The sequence below is a fragment of the Salvelinus fontinalis genome, chromosome 6 (genome assembly GCF_029448725.1).
Source record: "Salvelinus fontinalis isolate EN_2023a chromosome 6, ASM2944872v1, whole genome shotgun sequence".
Classification (NCBI taxonomy): domain Eukaryota; kingdom Metazoa; phylum Chordata; class Actinopteri; order Salmoniformes; family Salmonidae; genus Salvelinus; species Salvelinus fontinalis.
The window spans coordinates 37,323,002-37,333,460 of NC_074670.1; the positions used below are offsets into that span (position 1 = coordinate 37,323,002).

A 10,459-nucleotide genomic window follows, 5' to 3' on the forward strand; every position below is an offset into this window, starting at 1 on the left:
TCGCCATGCTATGGGTATCACCAACGCACTCCACTTTAGGGGAGTTAGCTAGTGGACCTAGCATTAGCCACATAGCATCCTGATGCTATTCAATGCTGACACACAGACATTGCCTGAAGGGCCATTTGGTTATGCTCAGGGGAGTGGTTGCTGTGTCAGTCATTTGCAGGGGCAACTAAAGAGTGCACTTAGTGTCCTCTCTTTCCCCCAGCAACCATGTGGGGAGTGACATGATACTGTACAAGAGCCTGGACAACGTATAACATTTCAAAGCCATTTCCTAATTGTTTCCAGGCCAAGGTCGATAGCCTATATGGAAGCAATCCCTGCATTCAAACTTTTTTCATCCTCAGATTGGGAAACATTAAAGTGTTAAGTAAACTTGACCCAGGGGGGGTGGCTAATTCATTGGGAAATAGCTGCGGTTCATCCATTCAGTACCATATCAGTGACAGTCAACGCATTTCCTTCTACTTGAATGGCCACCACATGTTAACATAGTTTTAGCATAGCGCTGAGTCGGCAAAACACTGAACAATAACACTCATTGTCTGTTTACATGTTAGTGAAAACACTAAATTATCCTGTGGGCTTGAAGCAGAGAGCCCTATGACGTCCAATAAGTTCATGACCTACACAGTACCATTAGATCAATCATAGTCTAAAGTGCCAACAGAAAGTATTCAGACCCCTTGACTTTTTACACAGTTTGTGACGTTACAGCCTTATTCTAAAATGGGTTGAATAAATAAAAAATCTCAGCAATCTACACACAATAGCCCATAATGACGAAGTGAAAACAGGTTTTTAGAAATGTTTGCAAATTTATTTCAAAAACTAACAGCAATACCTTATTTACATAAGTATTCAGACTATTTGTAGGAGACTCGAAATTGAGCTCAGGTGCATCCTGTTTCCATTGATCATCCTTCAGATGTTTCTACAACTAATTGGAGTCCACCTGTGGTAAATTCAATTGATAGGACATGAGTTGGAAAGCACACACCTGTCTATGGAAGGTCCTACAGTTGACAGTGCATGTCAGAGAAAAAACAAAGCCATGAAGTCGAAGAAATTGTCCGTAGAGCTCCGAGACAGGATTGTGTTGAGGCACAGATCTGGGGAAGGGAACCAGCATTGAAGGACCCCAAGAACACAGTGGCCTCCATCATTCTTAAATGGAAGAAGTTTGGAACCACCAAGACTCTTCCAGTGCTGGCCACCAGGCCAAACTGAGCAATCAAGGAAGAAGGGCCTTTTTTCAGGGAGGTGACCAAGAACCCGATAGTCACTCTGACAGAGCTCCAGAGTTCCTCTGTGGAGATGGGAGAAAAATGCAGAAGGACAACCATCTCTGCAGAACTCTACCAAACATGCCTTTATGGTAGAGTGGCCAGATGGAAGCCACTCTTCAGTAAAAGGCACATGGCAGCCCGCTTGGAGTTTGGCAAAGGCACCTAAAGACTTTCAGACCATGAGAAACAAGATTCTCTGGTCTGATGAAACCAAGATTCAACTCTTTGGCCTGAATGCCAAGCGTCACGTCTGAAGTAAACCTGGCACGATCCCTATGGTGAAGCATGGTGGTGGCAGCATCATGCTGTGGGGATGTTTTTCAGCGGCAGGGACTGGGAGACTAGTCAGGATCGAGGCAAAGATGAACGGAAAAAAGTACAGAGAGATCCTTGATGAAAACCTGCTCCAGAGCATTCAGGACCTCTGAATGGGGCGAAGGTTCATCTTCCAACAAGACAACGACCCAAATCACACAGCCAAGACAACGCTCGAGTGGCTTCGGGACAAGTCTCTGAATGTCCTTGAGTGGCCCAGACAGAGCCCGGACTTGAACCCGATCAAACATCTCTGGAGGGACCAGAAAATAGCTGTGCAGCAACGCTCCCTATCCAACCTGACAGAGCTTGTTAGGATCTGCAGAGAAGAATGGGAGAAACTATCCGAATACAGGTGTGGCAAGCTTGTAGCGTCATTCCCAAGAAGACTCGATACTGTAATCGCTGCCAAAGGTGCTTCAACAAAGTACTGAGTAAAGGGTCTAAATACTTATGTAAATGTGAAATTGTATTTTTGATAAATTAGGAAACATTTCTAAAAACCTGTTTTTGCTTTGTCATTATGGGGTATTTATTGTGTGTAGATTGATGAGGGAAAACAATAATGTTATCAATTTTAGAATAAGACTGTATAGTAACAAAATGTGTAAAAAGTCAACGGGTCTAAATACTTTCCGAAGGCACTGTATATCAACTCCTACCAATAAAGATGAATGATTTGTTTACATTGCATACATTTTTTAAAGAAAGCTGAACTCCATTGTCACCACCACTGAGTTCTACTGCCTGAGTTCTAAAACAACTATAACTCTCAAAGTCAAGCGCTTCGGTGCTGTAACCAGCAGCACTAATTATAATCCTACATGGGTAGAATGATCCGTATCCCCTGCTAGAAATAAAAACGCCATGCTTTGCTAAAAGCTAGTTTTGTAATTCAAGCACATTTAATGGTTAAAATTTGGAAATACATCATGGATTCATTGTGATCCGATAAGACTGATATTAATGAAATATGCATAGAATAGGGTTGAGCAACAGAACACTATACAAACAAACAGCATATCTGCTTATATACAGGCTTTGAGAGAAAGGGTAAAACAAGTGATTATGTTTCCATGGTTAATATAATCCAATGATCAAAGGAGACATTCTTCTCACTTCTTATTTTGGTCAACATGAAGAAATGCACAAAGATCTGATTGAAGTGTGACATTTTTCGCATTATTCAAATCAAATCCATGTAGACCACTTGATTTAGCATGATATGTACAATAACGTTAGGTACTGTAATTAGTGTGATTCATATCTGTAACTTCCCTAGAAACAAGCAGTTATAAATCACCTAAAAACGATGTTTTCTCTCTATCACAGAGGATCAACTCACAGATTTCTGGGAAATTAAAGGGGGGAGTTAAGTCATCCGATGCACAAGAGTGTTGGATGTTTTATTCTTCGCTTTATTAGTACAGTAATAGTGTGGAATAATATCCATTAATCTATATATATATATATATATATATATATATATATATATATATATATATATATTGGCCTATATAAATGTATAATTTCATATATCATTTAAAAAGAATTTAACACAGTTGAATGCACCTCAGAACTCAGAACCTAGGTAATTATGAGGTAGACATCAATAATGGTATTTCCACCCTCAACAGTTTTTTATACAGCTTAAATTACTCTCGTCAATGTAAGAAATGTATGATTATCATGAAACTCTGTACATCACAATTAATAAAATTATTATAGAATAGATATTATAACGATTTGAGTGCATTTAAAGTATGTACATTTACAAAGAAACGCCTTTTTGTCATTTCTTCATAAGTTGCACTTGTAAAGTTTTAACTATACAAATATGTACAGCTCAAATAATGAACAGTAGTGCATTCAAAGCTAATGTGCATTTAAATATCTCGTTTGCGAGTCTTTTCTGGTCAGTCGATTTATCAAGAAAAAGGTGTTCGTCCTGACTACATGACATTGGCGCAGTCAGTTGTGGAAGTGCCTTTAGTAAAGATGCAGACGTTGAAGATGCAAATGTGTGTCTTGATTATTTAACGTGGCCTTTGGTGTCCCCACGTGCTCCTGCGCGCAACCGGGTCCAACTGCCTCTCAGTGTGCCTTCAGCAAGTCATCGAAATACAGTCAGCTGTCAATGGCAAGCACAATACGAATGCTCATGTCCATGGAGCCCATGTTTAGGATCGTCCGTTTAGTCTTGCATTCGTTGCCCGTGGGCTGTGATGACTCGAGCGCGCACTCCATTCTGATGAAACAGGACGCACAGGGAAATCTCTTGTAGGCATACCTGCGCTATCTCTTTACCTCAGAGCCCATTGTGTGTTTGGTAGATTACATTCACCTTTTAGAGGGAGGGAGGGAGGGAGGGAGGGAGGGAGGGAGGTAAAGAGAGCGAGAGAGAGAGAGAGAGAGAGATTTGAAAGAGAGAGATTGGAGTGCTAGGGCCGATTGATAACGCATCAGAAGAGCTCGATAGTTTCAGCTGGACACTGGCAGTGAGCCTGGAAACACCCGCTACAAATGAGTCCTCTTTGCAAGACCGTTGCAGGGAGCTGCAACAATGCACAAGGGCTATCCCGTGACTGCGGCCTAGTTTGAACAGGTGCATTCCACTGTGCCCATTTCGTACAGAATCCACTGATGGAAGACTAACAATTCCAAGTCTGCTCAGAAAATGACAAATAATAGCATATCACTAGCATGTTGATACCCACTCCTCTACTGCGGACTAATGGTTCATAACAACCTGTCTATCCATGTCCGGGCCTCGCAAAACAATAGACTATGCTCTTGAAAAACATATCAGGTGGACGGAAATGTAGGCTAGGAGTAGGTATTAGTTTAACACAACAATTGGACGTCTAAGGCTATGTGAGATTGTACTGAGTTTAAATTTGACCAAAATAAATATGCTTGCACAGGCCTAAACTACAAATAATGTCTCTCGCGGATCCCTTTTGAGTGAAGTTTAGGCGCACCATGATATGGCAAGAACGCATGGGTCTATATGCTTAAGATATGCCACAGCTTTCATATCCTGACGCAGAAGAAAAGGACGCTACCTGCAGCCACACTGCTCTACCACCATGTCCTCATACTGTTTGTACACAACGTTATTGCCCGAGTCTATGTAAAGAATGCTGATGGGACTGAGTTTGGTGGGAACACAACAGCTAGGAGGTGTGCTATTGGGGTCCATTGAATTCATGAGAGTTTGAATGATGGCATGGTTTGTTGGCTCTAAATGCGATCTCAAAGGGAAGTCGCACACGCCCTCACAGTGGTACGCCTCGTAATCCAATGGCGCAATGATCCAGTCATCCCACCCTAGCTCTTTGAAATTAACGTGCAGAGCCTTTTTGCTGCATCTAGATTTGGACTTTTTGCCATGTCTTTTCCCATGCCGATTGTTCAATGCAGTCCTCCGTCGGCGCCTGGCTTTGAACCGCAGGCCCCTCTCCTCCTCCGACCTGCTCCCCGATCCGCGAGACCTGATCTTCTCTTTCATTTCGTTGAACAGGTTCTCCCTTTTCTTGGACCTGGTGTAAACCACCAAGATGGCCTTCTCTTGCTGAGTTCGACCGGTTCTGTCAAATCCCATCTGTTTTAAATCGATTTCCATTTCTGATTTACCAAGAGTGCCCTTGAGCTGGAGACAAAGCTGGCTCCCCTGGGCAGAGTGATGCCTGTTTTTAAACATTTCCCACACGTCCAAAACCTCCCATCCTGGTTTTCGGGAATCCAGAGGATCAAGGGATCTTGCATCCAGTAACCGTTCTGATCGACAGGAGAGTAATTGAATGTCATAGAGACCTGTCGGGGACGTTTGCAAATCCCCGGGTACTTTTCTAAATATCCTTAATTCAGCTCCAACCAACTCCTCTTTGTCTGAAAGGGTTGAGACATCAAACAGATACTTTTGTCTTCGCAAAGGAGAGTGCAAGAGATCGTCTGCAAGATAAAAAGAAATAATTGCAGTCAGATTCACTTAGGGTGTACAGTGTTCAGGAGAGGGAGTGGGAGGAGGAGGGTTCACATTCTCACAAAGAGGCCAGATCCACTGGCCTTCTTTCTTGTTTTTCAGTGCCCATTCAAAAGTCGAGCTGAGACAAACTACGACTGACACGTCATTTCTGAGCAAAAAGGGTGCATTATAATTTTGGTACTATATAATAACCATCTTCACTCTTAACATCAATAATCAACAGATGCATACTTAGCAGAACAACTACCATAATAATTAATTATTTAGATTTGCCCATTATGCCTAATATGATGAGGTGTCGCCTGTTTGAATCAACTATATTTCCATGTTAGTAAGATATAATTGTTGAGACAGTAGCCTGAATATTGTAGGCTAAGCCTATGATCATAATACAACAGCTGGTAATTACCTCGTTCTTTCTGTCTCTCTCTCTCTCTCTCTCTCTCTCTCTCTCTCTCTCTCTCTCTCTCTCTCTCTGTACCACACTGTCCTTCTGGATTGTATACATTTTCGATGTGCAAAATACCATTCAGTAGCCTATAATCCTATAATTTTGCCCTGTACTTTAAATGCTGTACATTTTTATCATTAGATAAGACTCGAAATATAGCCTATGTATTTGAATTCTTATGGGGAGAAATGTGAAATTCGGAAGCAAACTTCAATTGAATCTTATCATAATTTTGTTATGTTAATGTTGGCTATTGTTTTCTAATAACACCCCAAACGAATCACTTCAGAGAATACTTTGCTTTTTCAATGTAGGCCTATCATCACCAAACGAAGAGCCTGATTAAATTAGTGAATATTTTATCAAACCAGTTTATAAATTATTCTTTGCTTGGGAAAAATGTGTTCTGAAACGATTATCAAAGTTGTGGAGCATAGAAACGAGGGGCCTAGTGATATGACGGTAGGGGATTCTGCCAGACTCAACCGACCGAAGGCGACATAGGTTACTGTACACTCAACTGAACAATACGCAATTAATATATTTTTCCCTGCTCGAGACCCACGAGGCAATGTGCTCTCATATAAGTTAGAATATTGTTCATTTCTACTGTAAAGGGTTTACTTTTTTATATCTAAAACCCAAGGTTTCATCAAATACATTAGAGCTTTTAAAACACCGCTTTCTAAAGATTTTTCGATTACTTACGAGAAACGTAGATTTTCGTCATCTTTTATCAGTCAAATATAATTATACATAGGCATGATAGGGTAAATGCTCAAATAGGCTGAAGTAAAAACGAATCTGTTTTACTTTTAAGGCTACCATGAAAAAATGTGTTGCCCAAACAAAATGCGATTTCCTTTAGCATTCACGATAACAGGAATATAGTAGGCCTACATAAGACAGATCAACCTGTGGTCTTCGGAAATATCGATCAAATGTGATTCCGTTTACCATTTGTTCATCAAATTAAATGCACTGAAAAACGTGTTATTTAATAAAAACAACACTTGCGGTTAGCGAGATCTAGGCCTAAACAATTGCGCCCTGTGTATAGGCTATCAATCTATAAATCCAACATAGATGCCATATTTCAAAATAATATGATTTTATTCGAAATAGATATTTGAATTTGGTTGCCAATACTTTCCCCCCTCTGTGAACCCTGCATAGTTTAATAGTAAAAGTAGAGTGAAACCTGGTGTTTGTTTCAGTAACTTTGCACGTATGGTCTGCATTAGGTTTTTTTTATAAGACCTCAAACAAATCGTATACAAGGTCACCAAATAATTAACAGTTCTGAATTCCCCTCTTCCTCATTAAAATACTTCCCCGCTTATATTTCATCTCCTCCTGCCAACGACAACATTCCCGGTTCAAAAGTGCTTGGCCTGATTATGCTGACTTTAAGTTACAGCGCGAATCTGTTTTAAATAACTTGACAATGCAGTTTGTTGATTTTGAGATATGATTCGACAAATTAAGAGACACATTTCGATTCACCTCATTTGCCTGTGCGTAATTTACATATTTATCTGATCAAAATATGAACGATACAGCGTCAACCACTTATGTTAGGCCTATTGTTGTATTATCTGAGGTTGTGGACAACATATAGCATTGACGTTACGCTTTCCTCTATGTATTAGGCTACGACTTTCTAAAGGCTGAGAAAGAGAGCGAAGAGGAGAGAAAGAGAGAGAGAGACTTCTAGTGCTGTGGCTTCCGAGGCCAGCGAGCACCATCTGCGTTTTAATGAGTTACTTCAAGTGCCAAAAGAAATGTTCATACATTTGGTTTATTCTTGACTGACCGTGCGACCATAACGAACATAGGGACGTCTCCTATTCTGTTTTGCATAAATTGTTTTCATTTTACCTGCAGAGGGGAAAAGCTACACAATATAAAACATTTCAGTTTTATTCCAAAATGTCGTCTATCGTACAAGTGTTTCCAAAAACAGCTGTGCGTAATAGCTGAAAAACGCAAAATTCATATATTACGCACGAACGTTGAGTATTACTTTTCGGACTTTTTATGCAAAAAAATAGTATGTTGTAGTCTATTATACAATACAACTCAACACTCGAGGGCCTGGTAGATTCTTAACAGAAACCACCAATGTGCTGAGAGAACGGAATAAAAAAAACATTGTCAGTAATTCAAGTGGCGGTCGCACAGCTAGGTACAGAGTAAAATACTAACCCCTTCATAGCGAAGGACGTGCTCTTACATTTTTCCCCCCTTTGTTTTTGGTGATGTGCCATTGGCTGAGCTGTGTCATTATGGGAGAATAGACAGTGTTTGATATGTTATGACATGAACACTCAATTAGATCACGAGTTCAAATACTCCAATCAGCGGTTCGATGCTAAGCAACCCTCAGAGAGTCCAGAGAAGGGTCAGAGCCAGTGACCCATCAAATCAATATCAGGGGGAAAGTGAGGCTTTTTCACCAAATCAGCTCTATGTTACAGATGGGAAATAATGCCACCAATGACGTTAACTGATTCTATTTCTCCCCTAAAGATAAAGCTGACTTATATGTGTTCGGTTTGTCGGTGTTTATCTGCCTTTGTTTGTCCAATCAAATCCGTCAAATCACTTGGTTACAGAGTTAGCTGTCCCTAATCACCTGCAGCCCACCACCTGCAGCCCATCCTAACCCATTCGAATATATCCGATTATTAACTGCAGAGTTGGCCATACAGATTGCACTGATGGCATGACGATCTGTAACACAAAATGTTCATTCCTATCTTGATGCAAGCCAACTGTCATTTCCTGTTTGACGTGTTCACTGAGTTCTACACCAATATGTAAATTAATGCACGAGTTCTTTGGAAATATAACTTTTTCTATGATTATCTCAATTGGCGCTGTTTTGAGTCTAGTCTGACGACAAGGCAAGGTTTGAACAGGATGGGTTTGGTGCACGCGGGGACCCATAGAGAATGATTTACTACCTTCATTTGGAGAGGGGCTCAATTAGTGTTTTATTGTCGTGTAACCTGGATGTCAATGTAAGTCTAATATAACTTTATACTTTGCAAAACTGACGTACTCCTATGGCTTTTTAAAATGTGTCCCAAGGGCTCAAATAGAACTGAATGTGACAACAACACGTAATGCGTCCCTCATAAACGGTGATAAAGCTCCAGTGCAACGAAAACAACGTCGAGGCTGACAAGATAATTGTACTTTAGCTTGTGAAATATCGTTTTATGCATGAATTAATAGTACATTTTACAATTCAAGCTGTTACATATTTAGATTGGATCACCTCTAAACCTGCACCATCGACTGATTAGGCCAGCACACTATTTTGATGTGGTTATTTGATGTTATTTTTGTGGGTCAAGAGTAGAACCGGAACACAATTTTTCCACATTTCAACTTGCAACTCCAGCATTTCGTTCAATAAGAGAGCCATTGTAAAATTAATAGTTTATGTTATTGTGAAAGGGGCTAATTTTTTTTCTGAATAAAAAAATGCATACCATGGCTGCAGCGATGTGTGCAAATCTAGAACAATTGTAGCAAGATTCTCACTTGGTCGTATGCAACGGTAGTAGCCTACATAGCTAAGTCATTTTAGTTGAGACCAACCTGTTCCTCTGTCCACAAAACTTGTTATGGTGTTTGCAGACTTTGAGGAGCGGAAAAAACTTGCGTTTAGTCCGATTCTCTCTGCAGCCGAATACGTCTTGTATATGGAGAGCATGTAATCGTGGGGCACAATTGCGTCCTTATTAAAGTCTTCTCGGTGATGGCTTAAGATAGGAGAAGATGCGAAGATCTCTTTGGGAAATTTGGTTGACATTTGCCCATCATGAAGGATCTTGGCTCCCTTGTTTCTCCTTGGCACAGAGGGAGATATGATGGCAGCTGACTGAAAACATGGTATATTCCAAATGAAGATGAGTAACAAATATAACGAGAGTACTTGAAATGCGTCCATGGTGGTAGTGTCCCAAAGATGTTTCGAAGCCCTCGCCACAATGAAGCGATTTTAGACAGCAAGAGCTGAAGATAGACTGCGCGTCAGAGCTAGACTTCTGCGTTCCCTTCTCACCAGAAAAGTGCGTTCGCGCCCTCGACATCACACAAGAGCCGAGACTGTTGAATCAACAGAGAAACACGCCCACTTTCAGACGCTCATGTAGGCTACTTATTGGAGAACTTTTCCCAGTCTTTCTGTGGACGTTGAGACGGAGGAGACATCACCGAAGGCCGAGGAGTCGTGTCTCACCGCCATAAGTAACGCCACAGGATGCCAAGTTTAAAGGTACAATAACACGTTGACAAAGGTCAAGAGGTGGACAAAGATTTCAACAGAGCAGAGGTCATGGAACGTTCCAAACCAGCTGAGAGAGTAGCCTATTGGCCCATATTGATGAATGTAAC

General features: G+C 40.8%; 1 protein-coding gene across 1 annotated transcript; it reads right to left on the reverse strand.

Moving 5' to 3' along the window:
- Positions 1 to 3,127: 3,127 nt before the first annotated feature.
- LOC129857779 (growth/differentiation factor 6-A-like) lies at positions 3,128 to 10,117 on the reverse strand. Its single transcript, XM_055926332.1, has 2 exons — positions 9,662 to 10,117; positions 3,128 to 5,564 (listed from the first exon to the last, which is right to left on the reverse strand). Exons 1-2 carry the CDS (start codon positions 10,011 to 10,013, stop codon positions 4,672 to 4,674), a joined length of 1,245 nt encoding a protein of 414 aa, XP_055782307.1. The 5' UTR covers positions 10,014 to 10,117; the 3' UTR covers positions 3,128 to 4,671.
- Between the last annotated feature and the right edge of the window lie 342 nt (positions 10,118 to 10,459).